This window comes from Salmo salar, chromosome ssa01 (genome assembly GCF_905237065.1).
Source record: "Salmo salar chromosome ssa01, Ssal_v3.1, whole genome shotgun sequence".
NCBI lineage: Eukaryota > Metazoa > Chordata > Actinopteri > Salmoniformes > Salmonidae > Salmo > Salmo salar.
In genome coordinates, this window is record NC_059442.1 from 104,361,361 (window position 1) to 104,383,106 (window position 21,746).

At 41.3% G+C, this 21,746-nt stretch overlaps 1 protein-coding gene across 10 annotated transcripts in view; it reads right to left on the reverse strand.

Annotated features, from left to right (window-relative positions):
• Nucleotides 1–15,597, reverse strand: part of LOC106577441 (adhesion G protein-coupled receptor B3) — a 370,554-nt gene extending 354,957 nt beyond the window's left edge. For 5 of the 10 annotated variants that reach the window (XM_045687123.1, XM_045687120.1, XM_045687117.1 and 2 more), the window contains exons 1-2: nucleotides 15,076–15,593; nucleotides 12,340–13,102 (exon numbers count right to left, since the gene is read on the reverse strand). In XM_045687123.1, the coding sequence (XP_045543079.1) occupies nucleotides 12,340–13,087 (748 nt within the window). In that variant the 5' untranslated portion in view covers nucleotides 13,088–13,102; nucleotides 15,076–15,593. Of the gene's footprint in view, nucleotides 1–12,339; nucleotides 13,103–15,075 lie in introns of all 10 variants that reach the window. The other 5 variants (XM_045687116.1, XM_045687118.1, XM_045687119.1 and 2 more) reach the window with 4 other exon arrangements.
• Between the last annotated feature and the right edge of the window lie 6,149 nt (nucleotides 15,598–21,746).

Genomic DNA, 21,746 nt, shown 5'->3' on the forward strand with positions numbered 1-21,746 from the left:
GATACTGCATAAAGGAATAGCTCGTGTAGATATGCCTTAACATACTGTATAAAGTCAAGTCCAAAGAGATGACAGATATCCATGGCTGAATGTACACAAACCATACACAACAGCTGAAATAAATCCTACGAAAAGATATGGCTACATGCTTCACAATGTAACACCTATACAGATCTGATAGATTCATTTGATCAGCAGGAAATGCTAATTGTAGTGTACTGAAGGCTTAAAAAAGTATTCTAAAGTTTGTAATTTTCACTTAAAAATGTTAGATACTGTATGAAACAAATTCCAAAGATATGCCAGTCATCCATGGTTGTTCTAAACAAAATGGAAGAATATAAAAAATTTAAAATCGCACAAAATAGCTGAGTTCTCACATTTGAAAGAATATGCTTTTTCTAGAACTTCAAGTCCAAAGAGATACCAGTTACCAATAATCCTTGTTTGTAACAAAATGGAGGAAAACTGTACAAGTACGAGCCGAACTCACTCACTAATTTAACCTCATTAGCTGAAAGACAGGGATCTGAGAGGCAGTGAGTGACTATTATCAGCCATGTTAATATTGCATATGACAGACATTACTCTTTACAACGTACGGGCTCATATATGGCAAGAATGAATTACTGTTTCAACTCAAAAGGTCCTGTTAAATGATGCTGCCTACCAAAGTTCAAGGAAAATTACACTCAAAACTATATTTTGCTATTAGTCCCAAAATGTTTTTCATGTCAGCAATCAAGTTTTGAAGATATGGAACCTTCACCATCCAGCTCTACAGCCGGTATGATGTGTTTTAACATACTGTATATGATGCGTTTTAACATACTGTATATGATGTGTTTTAACATACTGTATATGATGTGTTTTAACATACTGTATATGATGTGTTTTAACATACTGTATATGATGTGTTTTAACATACTGTATATGATGTGTTTTAACATACTGTATATGATGCGTTTTAACATACTGTATATGATGCGTTTTAACATACTGTATATGATGTGTTTTAACATACTGTATATGATGCGTTTTAACATACTGTATATGATGTGTTTTAACATACTGTATATGATGTGTTTTAACATACTGTATATGATGCGTTTTAACATACTGTATATGATGCGTTTTAACATACTGTATATGATGTGTTTTAACATACTGTATATGATGTGTTTTAACATACTGTATATGATGTGTTTTAACATACTGTATATGATGTGTTTTAACATACTGTATATGATGTGTTTTAACATACTGTATATGATGTGTTTTAACATACTGTATATGATGCGTTTTAACATACTGTATATGCTGCGTTTTAACATACTGTATATGCTGCGTTTTAACATACTGTATATGATGCGTTTTAACATACTGTATATGATGTGTTTTAACATACTGTATATGATGTGTTTTAACATACTGTATATGATGCGTTTTAACATACTGTATATGATGTGTTTTAACATACTGTATATGATGTGTTTTAACATACTGTATATGATGTGTTTTAACATACTGTATATGATGCGTTTTAACATACTGTATATGATGCGTTTTAACATACTGTATATGCTGCGTTTTAACATACTGTATATGATGCGTTTTAACATACTGTATATGATGTGTTTTAACATACTGTATATGATGTGTTTTAACATACTGTATATGCTGCGTTTTAACATACTGTATATGATGTGTTTTAACATACTGTATATGATGCGTTTTAACATACTGTATATGATGTGTTTTAACATACTGTATATGATGTGTTTTAACATACTGTATATGATGCGTTTTAACATACTGTATATGATGCGTTTTAACATACTGTATATGCTGCGTTTTAACATACTGTATATGATGTGTTTTAACATACTGTATATGATGCGTTTTAACATACTGTATATGATGTGTTTTAACATACTGTATATGATGTGTTTTAACATACTGTATATGATGCGTTTTAACATACTGTATATGCTGCGTTTTAACATACTGTATATGATGTGTTTTAACATACTGTATATGATGCGTTTTAACATACTGTATATGCTGCGTTTTAACATACTGTATATGATGTGTTTTAACATACTGTATATGATGCGTTTTAACATACTGTATATGCTGCGTTTTAACATACTGTATATGATGTGTTTTAACATACTGTATATGATGCGTTTTAACATACTGTATATGCTGCGTTTTGCTTCATATGATGTGTTTGGCTTCTTACCGGCTGTACATCTGCCCAACGTGATGGACAAGAGCTGAGATACACATGAAAACATGAAATGACCCTGGGAATCGACAGAACATCGCTCAGAGATACCCCAAAAACAACAGAACATTCAAAATGGGTGAGTCTTTTCTTTAAACAGGAAGCACAGATGAGCCAAATGACATGAATGGAATTCTATCATTCTATCTTCCACCCCTTTAGAATGTGGAAGGATTGGGTGACACTGAGCATGCTATGGAGAAGTTCACGTTTTAGAGAGCTCCTGCTAAAATCATATTTTAATGGCACATTTCCAGTGAAAAAGAGCACAAAACATTTTATTACGATGTGGAAGTTTCCATCTCCCTCCTTTAGAATGTGGGAGGTTCCATCTACTTCCTTTAGAATGTGGAAGATTCCATCTCCCTCCTTTAGAATGTGGGAGGATCCATCTCCCTCGTTTAGAATGTGGAAGGTTCCATCTCTCTCCTTTAGAATGTGGGAGATTTGCCTGTAAGCCTTTTGTGACTGCCTGAACTGTTGCTTAGCTATCAAGCATTGGACAACTGTCTCACGCCTCAGAGAGTATTCACTCACGTCCTGTCATGTGGAAAGCTTGTCGTGTGGATACATTAGCATAATGCCAGTGCAAATCAAAACAAATCATGTTTATAGTGTCTCAACTTTGACATGTCTGACACAATAAGATGTGTGGATCTCGCCACAACCAGCACCGTGGAGCAGTGGTGTAAAGTAACTAAGTAAAAATACTTCAAAGTACTACTTAAGTAGTTGTTTTGGGGGGTACCTGTACTTTACTTTATTATTTATATTTTTGACAACTTTTACTTTTACTTCACTACATTCCTAAAGAAAATAATATACTTTTTACTCCATACATTTTCCCTGACACCCAAAAGTACTCGTTACATTTTGAACGCTTAAGAGGACAGGAGCATGGTCCAATTCACGCACTTATCAAGAGAACATCCCTGGTCATCCCTACTGCATCTCATTTGGCGGACTCACAAATACTTCATTTGTAAATTATGTCTGGGTGTTGGAATGTGCCTCTGGCTATCCGTAAATTTAAAAAACTATAAAAAACTGTATCGTCTGGTTTGCACAATATAAGCAATTTCAAATAATTTCTACTTTATTTTAACTTTTGATACTTAAGTATATTTAAACCAAATACTTTTAGACTTTTACTCAAGTACTATTTTACCGGGTGACTTTCACTTTTACTTAAGTAATTTTCTATTAAGGTACCTTTACTTTTACTGAAGTATGACAATTGGGTACTTTTTCGACCACTGCCGTGGAGAGAGAAACCGACTAGATAGAATATACTTCTGTCTAGAATACAAGTGATTATGTGAACATGTACATTGACAAGTAAAAGACATACCATGCACCAATCAACATATCCTCATAACTGACATTATGAGGCTAAAACAAATGAATTCAGGTACTGTTGAGCTGCCTGCCCTTCCTCTTCCTCCCTCCTCCAGTGAATTGAAACTAAAATGGCCTCCAAGTGTACTGAACAATAGGGGTGAGCATAATGCAGTGAGACTACTGAGTGACTTGACTGAGATCCAAAGTGAATAAAAGGCCTCACTATGCGCTGCTGAGACGGAGGCTGAGGGAGACCGCTGCAGTGCTCAGCTCACTGAACGCATCCCAAATGGCACCCTATTGCATATATAGTGAACAACTTTTGACCAGAGCCCTATGGTCCTAGTCTATGGGCGCTGGTCAATAGTAGTGCACTATAAAGGGAATAGGTGCCATTTGGGACACATGCAGCCCAGGACTTTGGCAGGTGACAGTGCATTAGAGCGCTGCCTCCCTCGCACACTTCATTTGCCAATAAAACTCCCCACTGCCATTTTCCACACGGCGCTGTACAGTAGCTCAGCTTAGTCAGAAACCATAAAACATAACTATCTGGCAATGGATTTATAGGGTTCTCTCTGTACAGTCTAGTATTATAAACTGGATTTCACATTGTGCTGGAATTAATGAGAATGGTAGTTCACAACCAATCACCAGTCTTTTAATTCAAACTAGGAGAGATATGAAGTCACAACAAAGATGTACTGCTGCACTCTCCTTCAAAAGCTGCACTGTGTTTTTAAAGCAGTGCTCTCCTTCAAAAGCTGCACTGTGTTTTTAAAGCAGTGCTCTCCTTCAAAAGCTGCACTGTGTTTTTAAAGCAGTGCTCTCCTTCTAAAGCTACACTGTGTTTTTAAAGCAGTGCTCTCCTTCTAAAGCTGCACTGTGTTTTTAAAGCAGTGCTCTCCGTCTAAAGCTGCACTGTGTTTTTAAAGCAGTGCTCTCCTTCTAAAGCTGCACTGTGTTTTTAAAGCAGTGCTCTCCTTCTAAAGCTGCACTGTGTTTTTAAAGCAGTGCTCTCCTTCTAAAGCTGCACTTTGTTTTTAAAGCAGTGCTCTCCTTCTAAAGCTGCACTGTGTTTTTAAAGCAGTGCTCTCCTTCTAAAGCTGCACTGTGTTTTTAAAGCAGTGCTCTCCTTCTAAAGCTGCACTGTGTTTGTAAAGCAGTGCTCTCCTTCAAAAGCTCGCTGTGTTTTTAAAGCAGAACTGAGTGATGTCACATGCTAAACATGTTCTTGCTGTATCAGAAGCCTCTTGGTTTGCTGGTGACCTTATATTGTATGTCCTTAGCTATTCAGCCTTCCATTTTCCCTCCGAGTACTGATGCAATAAGACAATGGTCACACAGAACGACACGTCAATTCTCTCACAAAATGGGGCACTTTAGACGCCAATTATTGAAGTCGAAAGCAGCATGGAATCCAATGGGGCTCACTGTGGTCAAGTAGTGCACTACTTCGGGTATAGGGTGCCATTTGGGACGCAGAATAACATCTGATGGCCAACGGTGGCAATGCTAGTTAAATGAGCCCAGCCATGTAATAATGAGACAATGCCTCAAGATGTTGATCCTCTGGTGCAGTTGCAGCAGCCAGAAATGTAAGTGGCACAATTTAGACTCCGGGGTTCATTTTGAGCTTTTTATTTCAGTGTCAAAAACGCCTGCAGTGGAAGAAGTGACAGAGAAGGAAGAGTGAAGGCAGACAGCGGGACCTGGTTGCTATCCTGGAGACATCAAACCCTGGGTTGCATCCCAAATGGCACCCAATCCCTTATATGGTGCACTACATTTGGCTGGAGCCCTATGGGGCCTGGTCAAAAGTAGTGCACTAGATAGGGAATAGGGTGCCAAGTTGTTTGTCTAACTCCAGAGAGGGCAGGCTCTAGCCACTAATACATGTTTCAGAATAGTATGTGAAACCAGACTGTATTGGCTGGAATTTCTTATTTCACATTGTCCTTTCAGTAGGATTCCAGAAACGATGGTGGCTGTGTAACCAAGCCAGCTCAGTACAGCCTCGTTTGGCTCGGTTTGGTTCGGCTCAGTAGTGTGAAAAGCCCTTAACCCTACTGACATGAGGGCTATGCAGAAGACATGGATACTATGTTGTAGCTATAACAGATTCTCAGTGAGACAAAAAGAGCAAAGACAGAGTCCGTCTAACGCCATGGGCTCGTCATCAACAGGCTGCACAGAACAACACAGCTGCTGTCCTGGACAACATGCCAGAAAACACATGACAGACTGTACAGTACACGCTTTACTAGACATTTACACCCAAATGACTCATATTAGCGGAATAAGAAAATAATTTACAGTTTATATTTCCAACTTTCTGAACTTTATCAAAAGTCCAACTTTGCTGACATTATCATTTAATATAATTGAAGTTGGTTTATTATTTCCTGAAGATGTGTTCAGGAAGATACAGCATATTTTGTTATATTTTTTATGTGTGTAGATCTTAATTTGATCACCTTGTTGCAGGAGAACTTTTCTGCAGTGCAGGAAATGTACAACTTCAAATCAAATTGTATTCAAATCAAATGAATACACTTCTGGTGTATTTGAGGTTTATTTGAGTTTTAAAATGGCTTCTGAGGATGCAATTTCCACTTCGACATTTCAGACTTGATTTTCCCTAACAAAAAAATGTATCAACCCCTACCAAAATGTCCATTGATTACAATCTACATAACAATTCATATTTCTTGTTGCTGCAGGATTATTTGACTGCTGTAGTAAACTGGCTCAAATTAAGATCCTACATCTGTATATAGTTCTAATTGTTGTCAATAGTATGTAGCATTATCACCATTAAAGCATTCTGCTTGGATAATTCATGTTATAAGAGCATCTACCATCCAAAAAAACAGGTACAATCATAGTTAAAAATAAACATCCTTATCTGTTGTGGACAGACAGCAATGTCATGCAATAACATTTACCTCCACAACTGATTCTGCTATACAAGCAACAGTCATTCACCATTAATGTGGAAAGAGTAGATATGGATCAACAAATGAACACTGCAGTAATGTTTTAATCAACTAATGTACGTATATAATATGTTCTTATTGTCTTCAGCACCATCACAATTAACATCCCAAAAGCATTAGGTCATTCTGCAGCGAGGTCTAGCTTGGATTAATCTTGGGCCTAAACTAACCACCTCCGATATTGATTTCTATCTTACAGGTTACATTGAAGGACAGGTCAGCCAGTGTTGCTGCCATGCTGTGTTGTTGTCTTAGGTCTCTCTTTATGCAGTGTGTTGTCTCTCTTGTCGTGATGTGTGTTTTGTCCTATATTGTTATGTTTAATCCCAGCACTCATCCCCGCAGGAGGCCTTTTGCCTTCTGGAAGGCCGTCATTGTAAATAAGAATTTATTTGTGACTGACTTGCCTAGTTAAATAAAGGTTAAATAAATCAAACAGGTTAGCCAGACAGGGTTTGCATCCCAAATGGAACCATATTCCCGATATAGTGTAGTGCACTACTTTTGACCAGGGCCCATAGGGATTCCCATAGCGCTCAGGTCAAAAGTAGTGCACTACATAGTGGGTACGGGACCATTTGAGAGGCAGATATGCCGGGTAAACCTCAACTTCTGCCATGCCGGGTCAACCTCTGCCATGCCGGGTAAACCTCTGCCATGCCGGGTCAACCTCTGCCATGCCGGGTCAATCTCTGCCATGCCGGGTCAACCTCTGCCATGCTGGGCGTGGATGTCAGAGTAACAGGGTTTTTATGGAGAGACCTTGTCCATGCTTTAGTAATGGACATGATTCCTCATCAGGAGCAGGAAAGAACCCCCAGTCTGTGTTGCTGCACACACAAACACACACACACACACACACAAACACGCACACACACACACACACACACACACACACGCTCGCACACAGGAGACTCGGGCTGTGTCCCACATGACACCCGATTTCCTATGGGATACCCTGTGTGCGCTGGTCAAAAGTAGTGCACTATATAAGGAATAGGGTGCCATTTGGGACATATACTATGTACTCTTTTAAACCCAGTGGTTATCCAGATGAAAATGGAATTAAATTCAACCTCTCTCTGCCACACACAAACACACAAACACATACATAAACACAAACACACACACTCAAACACATACCCAGGAAAGACACACACCAACCCTGCTGAACTATAAATAGATGCTAGAAGAAAATCATCAGAAAAAAAATAAGCTGTTGCTTTTAAGCTGTTATTAACATGTTGATAGAACAATGTCAAATGCTGCGTTTGGAGAAGAGATCTGACTACATGGACACATTAGGACGATATGGGATGATGTCGTCCACAGTGACACAGCTCTTCTCAATAGTTTTGTCACCCTTGAGATACACATACTTAATCCCATTTTTCATTACACACATCCACCATTGCCAACAACACAGGATAAAGATTGAAGTTATAGAGCAGACACGTTACAAACACCACTTGGCACTCTATGTTTTAGAAGGCTACGCTCATAATCTACTATTTGAGATGTTTTTAAAATCAGAATATGGTGCACAGCTAACGATGGACGGCAATGAATGGGGCTATAATGTATATCATGACCTAATCCCCTACGATATCCCTACAACCATCTAGTATATATCATGACCTAATCCCCTATGATATCCCTACGACTATTTAATATATATCATGACCTAATCCCCTATGATATCCCTATGACTATCTAATATATATCATGACCTAATCCCCTATGATATCCCTACAACCATCTAATATATATCATGACCTAATCCCCTATGATATCCTTACAACCACCTAATATATATCATGACCTAATCCCCTATGATATCCCTACGACCATCTAGTATATATCATGACCTAATCCCCTATGATATCCCTACGACTATTTAATATATATCATGACCTAATCCACTATGATATCCCTATGACTATCTAATATATATCATGACCTAATCCCCTATGATATCCCTACAACCATCTAATATATATCATGACCTAATCCCCTATGATATCCCTACAATCATCTAATATATATCATGACCTAATCCCCTATGATATCCCTACAACCATCTAATATATATCATGACCTAATCCCCTATGATATCCCTACAACCATCTAATGTATATCATGACCTAATCCCCTATGATATCCCTACGACCATCTAATATATATCATGACCTAATCCCCTATGATATCCCTACAACCATCTAATATATATCATGACCTAATCCCCTATGATATCCCTACAACCATCTAATGTATATCATGACCTAATCCCCTATGATATCCCTACGACCATCTAGTATATATCATGACCTAATCCCCTATGATATCCCTACGACTATTTAATATATATCATGACCTAATCCCCTATGATATCCCTATGACTATCTAATGTATATCATGACCTAATCCCCTATGATATCCCTACGATCATGTAATATATATCATGACCTAATCCCCTATGATATCCCTACGACCATCTAATATATATCATGACCTAATCCCCTATGATATCCTTACGACCATCTAATATATATCATGACCTAATCCCCTATGATATCCTTACGACCATCTAATATATATCATGACCTAATCCCCTATGATATCCTTACGACCGCCTACACACAAATACAGTCTTCTACTCCAACAGCAATACCCAGTTCCTACAATGTCACGTGGTTCCATGGTCAATGACAAGGACCTTCTATACTCCCTAATGTTTTACAAACAGAGAAAAATGGAACATCTCATTTGCATACACTCAAATCAATCCTTTCTGCCAGCCAGGCGGCACAAAATGCTCTGTTTTCTATTTGCATGGGAGCAAAGGCCATGGGGGAGAATCACAGAGACCAGCTCAACTCAACTAAACTCCATGCAGTCGTTTTATGTGAGTATCTATGTTCTATGTTCGATTTGATCAGGAGTGGAGAACCAGGGAAAACCAGAGAAGGACCAGCTAGACTCAACTGAACTCCATGCAGTCATGGTGAGGTTCTATGTTCCATGTTCTGTGTTCTATGTTCTGTGTGATGAGGAGTGGAGAACCAAGAAGAACCAGGGAGAACCAGAGACCAGCTTAACTGAACTGAACTCCATTCAGTCATTTTAAGTAAGGTTCTACGGTTCTACTTTCTGTTTGATCAGAAAGCTGCTAATTGTTCCCCCGGGGTTCTATTATTCGACGCGTGGTTCCATCTGTGTATGGAAACACTGTTGCCAAAGGGGGATTTCTCCTATAACATCGGTTCATTATTTTCTGTTGTGTGTTTTTTCAAAGTGTAATGTGTGATTCATTCTGCTTGGATCACTGTGCCGGAATGACTCCCTCTTTACTGTGGCTCCCTCTGAATCTGTCACCACACCTCACACACACACACACACACACATTGTAAATCTGCCACCACACCTCTGTGCTCTTATCTCTCCTCCACATATACAGGATTTGGTTGAGTCATCACAACACTCTTTTGAAGTGGCTCCTAAACATTCAGGCTTGATACATGTATTTTATTATGCAACAGATACTCTAAAATAAGTCTCTCTGTGTGTGTGTGTGGGGGGGGGGGGATATGTGTGTGTGTGTGTGTCTCTGTGTGTGTGTGTCTGTCTGTCTGTCTGTCTGCCTGCCTGTCTGTCTGTCTGTCTGTCTGTCTGTCTGTCTGTCTGTCTGTCTGTCTGTCTGTCTGTCTGTCTGTCTGTCTGTCTGTCTGTCTGTCTGTCTGTCTGTCTGTCTGTCTGTCTGTCTGTGTGTGTGTGTGTGTGTGTGTGTGTGTGTGTGTGTGTGTGTGTGTGTGTGTGTGTTACTAATACAACGTAGAATAAACTAGCAAACAGCGAGTGTGTGGGATTTCACTACATGGTGACAGTTTCATGGGGTATTTGAAGAAAAAGGATGGAATCCTCCGGAAGCAATTAAGGGCATTTGTCACACTTGCCAGCGTAAGCTGAAATGGTGACAGGCCGATGCAGATAGATGGTGGTTGTGGGAGAAGGAAAAGCAAAAAAAATACCACTTCTGAGTTTTCTGTCTAACCCTTGACAATAAATGAAAAGCTGAAGAAATCTGGTCATCTGCAACCCAGGCATCTGGGGGAGAGATTATTCATCATTTACAAAGCAAGGGAAGAGAGCTTGGTATTACGTTAGCTATATTCCAAAACAAAGGCCTAGTCAAGCACGGGCGCATGTGCAATACTTTTGGAGTAATGTTGAAAGTCTAACACCGCATACTGTATAAACAGGACCAAGAACAGACTACAACCTGAGAGAATGGTTTCGGGAGCATAGAAATAAGAATGCATAGAAAGGGTGTCTCCATTCAAGTCAATGGTGACATAATTGGTGGACTGGCAGCCATTTTGAGTGTGCCCATGCCAGGAAGTAAAAGCAGAAAGTGTAACCTTCAATCTGTACTGTGATTTGTTGAGTCAACTCAACTGACATTACAAAAAATACATTCCATTGCATGAGCCACATCAGTTAGCATCATTTGAATGAACATTCTACATTACCATGGCAATCCAGCATCAGTTGATAGAACATTCCAAAATACCATGGAAATGATTGCATCACAATACCAGGCAGCCATTGTGATTGAGCCCATGAGTTTACAAGTCATTTGCCAGGGTTAGAGCTTCCAAGCCCATTCTATATTCATTCTTATTTCCATGTTTGGGAGTTTCTGATGCAGTGTTATGTATTCTAGATCAGTATGCTGGAATGATCTAGAATATTTCCAGTATTCCAGTGTTCTGTATTATAGACCAGTATTATAGAATATTTTAGAATATATCCAGTATTCCAGTATTCACTATTCTAGACTATAGTATTCTGTTGTGTCAAGACTATGCGTTGACTCCGTAGTCTATCTTCTGTTCTAATTGAAAGGCATATTCCAATCATCCCTTTAATAAGTATTGTGGAGGTCTGTAAACACTAAACAGACTCATATTAATGAACAACTGCTAAACCAAACGTTGGATTGGTTTTGAGTGCGTCATTGTTGCTGTAGTTCTATCCTAATGAGAGATGTCATCTACAATGGTGTTAAAAGACTAGATATTTATGGATGGCTCTCTTATTTCCTTCAGTGTGAATATGTAGTTGCTACACCATCACAGTGCCTCTCTCCATGGTCCTGGGAATGAGAAAACACTACCATAGTCATTGGTGATGATACACATCACCAACGCCTGAAAACCACGGCTCATTATCAACCAATAATTGCAATATAATTGAATATTAGAGATGAGCAGCATACATGTTGGTGGGCTGGGCTGTGGAAGAATATGGACCTGGCGTATCTCATGTACAACACCCGCTCCTCTTGTAGCTTTGGTCTAGGGATGCATTGCATTGTGAGGTCAGCTGTGTGCGTTCTTTGTTTCACGGCCCACAACCCAACTCTGTAGACAGACATGCGCTATACAGGTAGGGGGTAGAGAGGGGTTAAAAGAGGCTATTGACGTGCACAGTTGACTCTAGCTCTGGTCCAAGTTGTTATTGTGCATTCCACTACCAAGGGATGTTTGGTTAGTAGAAGAATACACACTAACGCCCTGGACCAGAGCTAGGTTGACTCAAACTCCCAGCTGGCTCATCTATATATGCATACATACAAACAATGCTCATTGAACTGTGGTATAACTGCAGTATGTTAGACATACAGCATGTTTGGGGCTGGTTACTCACCCTCCTTTGCTGGTCGTTTTACCTCTGCACTGATGTTGCACACCTGCCCAGCACGGATTTGTGGAGTCAGGCATCCCTCCGTTTGGGGATTTAAAGGCAGAACCACGTTGTTAAGCACAAGCATACTTTCTGATTCTCCATCACCTAGGTGCTGGGGACAGGTGCATTTCGTATAAACTATTCCACATGATTCCACAGTTCCTTTCTCCGATTTCAGGCAGTTTTCCAGCCACGTGCACAGTACCTGACATCCAAATTGACTGGGACTCGCCTTGTTCAAGACCAAGAATTCCACCACAGACTTCTCCTCTTCGTCCGTCTTCTGCAATCCGTTATAATCGTAAGGGAAAACCCTCCGTAGCTGCACAAAATTCTTGTCATACTGCAAAAATATATACATATTCTTGGAATCACATAGGTACACTATAGACTCGTTGTTTTTCAGCAATTCATTTATTTTCTCATGTGAGTAGTGATCGAATTGATAAGCAAGCAAAGAGAACTCGGAGCAGCTCAAGTCTGGTTTGTATAGTTTAAGGTAGATGCTGTATTTGGTAGGGTCAGGGTTCTCCAACGTCCATGTGCAGTTCGTATAGTTCTTGGGAAACATCTCAGTCACTGAGTAAGATCCGTATATGACCCCCTTGACCAAAGTGGAACACCAGTAGTCTTGTGCACCAGTTAATCCAAACATAACCAGGAGATAGGTGGAAAATATATAAATCAACTGGTTACGAATAGCCTTCATCCTATGTCATTTGGCCTGCAAGGGGGAGAGATGGAAAAATGACACCAAGGACACAGTTAGTAACAGTAAATATGAACCTGTGTAGGCCTAATACAGGGTGATCTGATTATACCAACGTTTGGTTCATAGTGAGGCCTCAACCTTTTCCGCCTTGGAAAACACCTGGCCAACAGTCATCATTCCTGGTCCACTGTTACATTATGGCGGGCAGTCTCCTGCTCCTCTCCCTTGCTGCTTTTTGCAAGAAAGATAAAACTTTGGACAAACACTGCCACCCTGTGGTTGCTATGGTCGCCTGATTTGGGGAAGTCCGCATAAGGGATCAATGAAACTCGTGTCAGTCGTTCTTGAGTTGTAATTAATTGGACCGATTGGCGGAACTAGGGAACCGTCAATCTTTGGAATATTTCGAACGTGGTGGGGGCTCGCGTGTTCATATCTGTGTGTCCATCACAAAGAAAGAGAGGTGTGTGAGTAAGAACAGTGATCACATTGCTCTGATAGGGACATATAGGCTGCATGTGGTATTTTATTGGATATGAGCTCATTTTGCGCAACTATGTTGTCGATTACGCATCGCGGAGACGTGCTTTAAACCATCGATATTCATTTCGATGAGAATAATGACATTGATTATGTCTTCGGTGTATTCCAAGTCCCTGCCAAAAAGGCTTTTGATTCTGTGTCCATTTTTTTAATCAACCTTGGATTTCCGAATCCGAGTCCATACTGCGTGATATGCTGTAGGCTATGTTACACGCCCATCCATCCAACCTGTATCTTTCCTCAATTCAATAGTGGACTAAGAACTGGTTTGGAAGTACATTATACACTCATTTCATATAAAGACTCAGTGGGAGATGAACCAACCCACACATTGACACAAATACAGCATCGTGTCCCCAGTCCCGATTTCCTTAACATAATTAACATGGGCTTTCTTCTCCTCCCTTATAGGCTGCTAATGATACCTGTAACGTTCTTCCATCTACTGATAGACAGATCTGGATCACGTATCGAATCGCGAGAGAGGGAGAGAGAGTGAGAGAGAGCGAGAGAATGCATGCGATGTCCTGATTGTATTAATCCTGCAGGCATTGCAGCTGTGAGCAGTGTCACAGTGGTGTGTGAGTAGGCGGTGGAATTAAGTCTATACAATATTCTTCTGAGAACATGAGAATAGTCAGATTTCGAACATTGAGGACTATAAACATAATTTGAGAACATTAGTATAGGTTATGAATGATAAAATGACAAGGAATGCGATGTAATATAATGGCATATTGTGCTGCCAAATGGAGTGAATGTTGTCTTTTGGTTTGGGACCTGTTCATATAGTACCTAAATGCTATTTCTCTGCAAATATTCTCACTAATGGATAGATAATTAGTGCATTATCACTGTCTATAAGATTCATAGGGTACATGCCGTTCTCTGAAAACAGAAGTCCTTTTGCTAAACGGACATGGTTTGAGCGCTTATCGAGGATTACAATTTGGTAGAGGATGTAGAAACATCCGCTTATTTTACTCTCAAATTAAAGTCGTTTTTCCTCCAGTTTTGCAAAGCGATATGAAAATGATGAAATATCAGCTCAATCCCATTTTACTGATACATAGACGGCGCTAAAACTAGATTGTTGCCCATTTTTGATAAAAGGCGCACAGAAATACATCTGTTAACTTATTCCAACCCTGTGTAGTCTATGTGTGTTCGTCCCATGGTTGGAATGCCTCGACGCATGTTAGAGCCTATTCATTCCAAACAGAGATACAATGCTGCAGCCACAGAAATGTTGATCGAGATGGAATATTTGAACTTTCAGACTAGGCTATATCGGTAAAACTGAGTGCGTTGCAGTAGCCTAGCTGGCGTGGAATCTGTTGGTATTATCTGAATGCCTGGCTGCTTTAGCTGTCTACAGCCATAAAATAATAATAGCATAATAATAATAATAATAATGCAATTAATATTATCCCCAAAATTACCTTACACTCCGGAAGCTATGGCTATTTTTCGAAAATACTTGACCACATCCTTTATGAAGAGCAAAATGTGCTGTCTCCTTGCGAATCGATACTTCCCATAGCCCACAATAGAAGTCCAATGCAACAAGATGATAGTCAATGGACAAAAAAAATGCGTTAGACTCCGGTCTGGCTCATCTCCTCCGCGTCGCTTTTTTCCATCAAAACGGACCCAGTGAGAAGCGAAACAACTCGCGACAGCCCAATAGAGAAATAGTAGAATGATGGGGGGGACAAAAATCTACAAAATTACCGTGAAGGTATACCTCTATGGATCATCGACGGGTCCCTTCGTGTCTTTTCTCCAGATATATTAGCCTATAAAGACGAGGCAGCAGGTAGTCCAAAAAAAATCCTTAGCGGACGGATGTTTGAATACTGAGTAAGTATGGAGGAGAGATAGAAACCGCTCTGCTCGCTCACCCTGCTTAGGACTGGGGCTGCAATATCACGTCACAGCCACTAAGATAAAGCACGTATGGACGTTTTCTTGCTGCGTCTGGTATACCACTTTCCCACCCCCACCCTCTGACTCTTACATAGCCTTCCCTTAATTCAAGGCACAGGGATGTTCCCTTGGACTTGGACCCGAGGTTTTGAGCCCACTGCCCACACAGACAGGCTACTGCTCCTGACGAACCGGCATGTTGGGTTGGGGTTTACCATTCGTTGTTGGAATATTGGGGTATTTTGTCTGCAAAGACGGATGAGCTGGCGCGCGTGGAATTACCTTCCTTATGATTTTGAAACAAGGATATTTTCATATATTTTTTTTCTATATTTATTCTACATTTTTTTGCTGATGTGGCAGGTGTTTTGTGTGCTGTTTTGAGACAATGTCTGAAACTCGCCTCTGTCTGTACTAATTAGTGTCTTCTTCTGTTCTTATGCAAAGTAGCCTACTGAACATATTCTCCCTCCTCGTCACGCATGTGTATGTAGTTGTTTCTTGTATTTAGGTAAATACATTATTAGATATGCATGTTTACGTTCATCGAATGATTTGGTGGTTATTGTTGAGCAGTTTAGTCAAGCTATACCACTTCATCCATTCCAAATGTTGTATGGCAGGGACTTCAGAAAGTCGTTTTTTCGACGTTGACCTATATATGGCAAACTTTTCACTTAAGTTAATATTTTGGTAACATGCTTCGAGGTAAGAATATATCTAATTGAGTCTACTAAGTTAATGCTATAACTTTGTTTTCTTAACATGTTTTACTTTTGTTCAACCATAATAAGAGTCCATTGCGCATTGCCAAATAAATACATCGAATTGATCGTAACAGAGACAATATCAGCTCAGTTTGTTTTTACACACGTATAAATGCATTGTATCTGTAAAGTGTGGAACTCTAAGTTCTTAGTCCTAATGGAACAAGAGGACATTTAATAATAATGACCAAAAATACACCAAACACGGAAATGATTTTGCTCCTTACACCTCATGTACTGTTTCTTCAGAGTCTATAACCATACAAAGGGTGAGAATTGGTTCAATGGTTATTACTGTGGAAGTCATACCCGAACATCTGAATGGTTAAACACAGGCATAAGAGCGGATGTGGTTGGTTAGTTGTACAGTTCGCTGAACCGTCGTTTCGAAAAGCGCAGGAGACTGGAACAGGCAAGTGGAGACTGACTGGAGAGTTTGCTTCAAGGGCGGACATGAAGGTTGACTGAGCTAAAGAGTGAAACGCTCATGGAGGGCATCCCCCACACACATTCAAAGGGTTATGTTACTGTCTGGCATGTCAATGGTTTGGCACCATACTCCTTGTCGGCAGACAGTATAGGTTGAGTGAGGAGTGAGTTAGGCTAGCTAAAGGTCCGTTACCTGCGTTCGTATACCATTAAATAGATCCACTGACTTCAGCTAAGTTGACTAACTTGCGGAGCGTTGTACGTGCTTTTGCGCAGTTAGTGCTCGTAATGTTCCTGATCAACATACAATTGTTTGAAATATTGCGCACGCAATTAAGCTACATCTGGTAGGTTACTTCTTGCTGCTTGCTAAAGCGCTCGACGGTTATCGAATCCATCATTGTCCGCGGACGGTGAATGGATAGGCTACATATATTCTACATATTCTTACCCTACGAGGTCCGGAGCCTGCTGTTTTTCCTACCTGATAATTAATTGCACACACCTGGTGGCCAGGTCTAAATTAGTCCCTGATTAGAAGGGAACAATAAAAAAAATGCATTGGAACTGGCGAGGTCCAGAGATGAGTTTGAGGGTTCTAGATTATGTGAAGACGCTTGACAGTTGAGATGGCAGCTAGTTTAAAGCAGATCCCTCCACTACAAGATTATGACCGGGCACCGGGGCACGGGTATGACACACTGTGTCTGTTATGGGGTTGAGGAGCAGTGAACCGTCTCTAAAATGGTTTGTGATGCACATTTGTGCTGCCTGCCTGCTGGGAGTCGAGAGGGTGGACATCCTCATGACAGTCTGCAGTAAATGCAATATCCAAAGCTATAGATAGATAGATAGATAGATAGATAGATAGATAGATAGATAGATAGATAGATAGATAGATAGATAGATAGATAGATAGATAGATAGATGGATAAAATATATGGATTATATATAATGGATGAATGCTATGGCAGGGGTCCCTTATGTCCATGTGTTTATGAGCTATACTGTGCTTGTCTCTGTGCTCTCACAATAGAATCATATCCCTAGGTCTATTTAGCAATAGCAAAAAACGGAATGATGATTTAGTGACTGTGGTACCTTGAGAGTGTATGCCCGCCCATAGAGACACAGCTGGGAGCTGTCCCTTCAGCACCACCCTGGACTTGACCTCTGGGGGATTCAGCACCGCAACACCATGGACAGCAACCTCTGACAAGGCACCAGTATAGACTACCTGCTGTGCAAGAGCATGGACAGCAACCCCTATACAAGCCACAGCTGTGGCAGCAGTGCCCAGCCCCTTCAGCACCATGGACAGCAGCCCTTATACAAGCCACAGCTGTGGCAGCAGTGCCCAGCCTCTTCAGCGCCATGGACAGCAGCCCTTGCTACAGCAGGCCCTACAGCTTGGTTCCAAAATGGGCTATATCATAAAAATGTAGGAAAACAAAAATGTGCCTTTTAGTCTTCATTTAAGTTTAGAGGTGTGGATAAGTTTAGGGTTAGTTTTAAAATCTGATTTTAAGAAGATAAATTATAGAAATAGGTGGGATTTTGACTTTGCCCAGATAGTGACGATCCTACAGCTGCAGCACCACCAATCATCTACTTGCTTCATACCAGCCACAGCTCCCTGACAGGAGGAGGGACAGGGACCATGGACAGCTCCCTGACAGGAGGAGGTATAGGGACCATGGACAGCTCCCTGACAGGAGGAGGTACAGGGACCATGGACAGCTCCCTGACAGGAGGAGGTATAGGGACCATGGACAGCTCCCTGACAGGAGGAGGTATAGGGACCATGGACAGCTCCCTGACAGGAGGAGGTACAGGGACCATGGACAGCTCCTTATTAAGTGGAGGTACAGGGACCATGGACAGCTCCCTGAGGAGGAGGTACAGGGACCATGGACAGCTCCCTGACAGGAGGAGGTACAGGGACCATGGACAGCTCCCTGACAGGAGGAGGTATAGGGACCATGGACAGCTCCCCTGACAGGAGGAGGTACAGGGACCATGGACAGCTCCTTATTAAGTGGAGGTACAGGGACCATGGACAGCTCCCTGAGGAGGAGGTACAGGGACCATGGACAGCTCCCTGACAGGAGGAGGTATAGGGACCATGGACAGCTCCCTGACAGGAGGAGGTATAGGGACCATGGACAGCTCCCTGACAGGAGGAGGTAGAGGGACCATGGACAGCTCCCTGACAGGAGGAGGTATAGGGACCATGGACAGCTCCCTGACAGGAGGAGGTACAGGGACCATGGACTGCTCCTGCATCCCAAATTCCACTATATTCCCTACTTAGTGCACTATTTAGGCAATAGGGTGCCTATTGGGATACAGACATTGATTCAACGATCTCCAGTTGCACAGCTGTTGCGTGTGAGGAACTAATTGTTTATTTCAAGCAATTGTAAATCTGGAAAGATTATAATGCCATATGGCAACTAACATTTCTGTTGAACCTGGCACTGTGGATTGTGAACACATATTTCAAGGTTTGGGAAGTTTGTCTCTACAGAAATGTATTACATTTAAAGGATTGAGGCATATTATTAAGACCTTTGGATTTAAAATAGTATTGTCTACTGAATGTGATATCACACATTATATTATTAAGCAATAAGGCATGAGGGGGTGTTGAATATGGCCAATATACCACGGCAAAGGGCTGTTCTTAAGCGTGACGCAACACGGAGTGTCTGGATACAGCCCTTAGCCGTGGTATATTGGCCATATACCACAAACCCCCGAGGTGCCTTATTGCTATTATAAACTGGTTACCAACGTAATTAGAGCAGTAAAAACAAATGTTTTGTCATACCCGTGGTATACGGTCTGATATACCACAGCTGTCAGCCAATCAGCATTCAGGGCTCAAACCACCCAGTTTATAATGGTAAATAGAACATTTTGGATCCTACCATCACAATAGTGTGTTCTTACTATCCCAAAATGACAGAACAAGAGCTTTCTGCTCTAGCACAAACTCCAACTTGCCCTCTGATAGGCTAGCCATATTGCTTACACCTATCACATTATTTCAGATCTACACAAGTGTTGAGGTAGTGCCTAGGGGCTAAATGTTGGTTCTGGACAGTGCCTAACCTAACACAATGTCTTGACCACTAAACAACTCCAGTCCCCTCTCCCGGGACAAGTGGCTAGTGGCTAGGGGTTATTTCTGGACAGGGCCTAACATCATTGGCTTGACCACAAAACAACTCCAGTTCTCTCTCTTTCTCCATAGAGGTCTAACTGAACATCATGTCCACATTAGAGTAATGTCATGTAGTACTCCAGGGGAACGCTGTGAACTCCATCAAATGGAAATACTGTATAACTGCCAATTTTGCTTTTGTGTTTGCATCGGGGGAAGAGACAGTCAGGAATTACTAATCAGTCTCAGCACAGGGCTGCCTGACATTGTCATCCATACTAATGTGACGGACTCAGCATCGGTCCCAAAATGGCACCCTATTCCCCTAAGGGGCCCTGGTCAAAAGTAGTGCACTATAAATGGAATAGGGTTCCATTTGCGATCCATATTTGGTATCTGTCACTTCAATAACAGTGTTGATGTCTGAAGAGAAAATGACATGTTTTTCATCCCTCCACCAAACCAAGTGCCCAGTCCAGATCATTAAAAAAAATGCTGATCTCTTGCAGATTGAGGTCCCCTAGCAGAGTTGTTTGGCATGGATGAATCTGTAACTGCAGTATTAAGGTATTAAAGGGGCAATCCAGTATTCAAAGAACAACAACATTCTGACCCTGCCACTTTTTGGGGTAAACAGCTGAGTGATGGGGCTGGAGAAATGTAACCAGTGTATGGAAGTTGCATTCTTCAAGAATCAATGGCTATATATCCTTAATTTAACATTTCCTAAAATGTATGTACCAATCCCGGATTACCCCTTTAAAGTATTAAAATCTCTCACTTCCTCAGGCAGCCGGGTGGAAACATCAGGAGTGACCCGAAGCAGGCCCACATGGGTGTTCTACAGTGCCAGATCCAGAATGAAGACCTTAAGGTGTTTTGGGAGACTCCTGGCACGCACGCACGCACACGCACACACACACACACACACACACACACACACACACACACACACACACACACACACACACACACACACACACACACACACACACACACACACACACACACACACACACACACACACACACACACACACACACACTTTGCAAAGCTTTATGAAAAGATTAAAAACACAACTGAGAGTATCTCTCCAGTGACATGCGACGAGGCCAAGTGCCAACCTTCCAGGACATTTGCCAACCCCCCCTCTTTCTCTCTCTTCCCTCTCTCTCGCCCCCCCCTCTCTGTCTCTCTCTCCCCCTCTCCCTCTCTCCCACTCACCCTTCCTCCCTCACTCTGTCCCACTCTCCCTTCCTTCCTTCCTCCCTCCTTCCCTCTCTCTAACCTCAGTCTCCTATCAGTATGGTTGCTAAGTACAGATCCATTCTAAGTCATGTTTGCCCTTTAGGCAGACCTCAGGCTGGTCCAAGGCTAACACATAGATGACATGTCTGTCTAAGCAGACCAAGGCAATCCTGTGACTCAAGGCTAAAGGTTAAACAAGAGAGATTGACGTCAAAGTGAAATCATATAGCGAGCGATCGGCAGGCGAGCGCTGGGCCGGTAGACCTTGGCTACGTCCCAAGAACGTGTTTGTTTTTCTGTGATTGTGTTTTCTATCTCTGTTCTGCTTTTCATGATTTTTTGATGTTTAGATGTATTGATGTGTAGATTTCTGTTAATCTTTCTGAAAAAGAAACCTTGCTCTCAGCATGACTCCCTGTCAAAATAAATGTCATTTTTGGTTTGCTTTAATGGCACCCTATTCCCTATGAAGAGCACTACGTTTGACCAGGCCCCTGTGTGCCTTGGTAAACAGCAGTGCACTATGAAAGGAATAGGGTCCGATTTGAGACACAGCCTTGGTAAGTCGCCT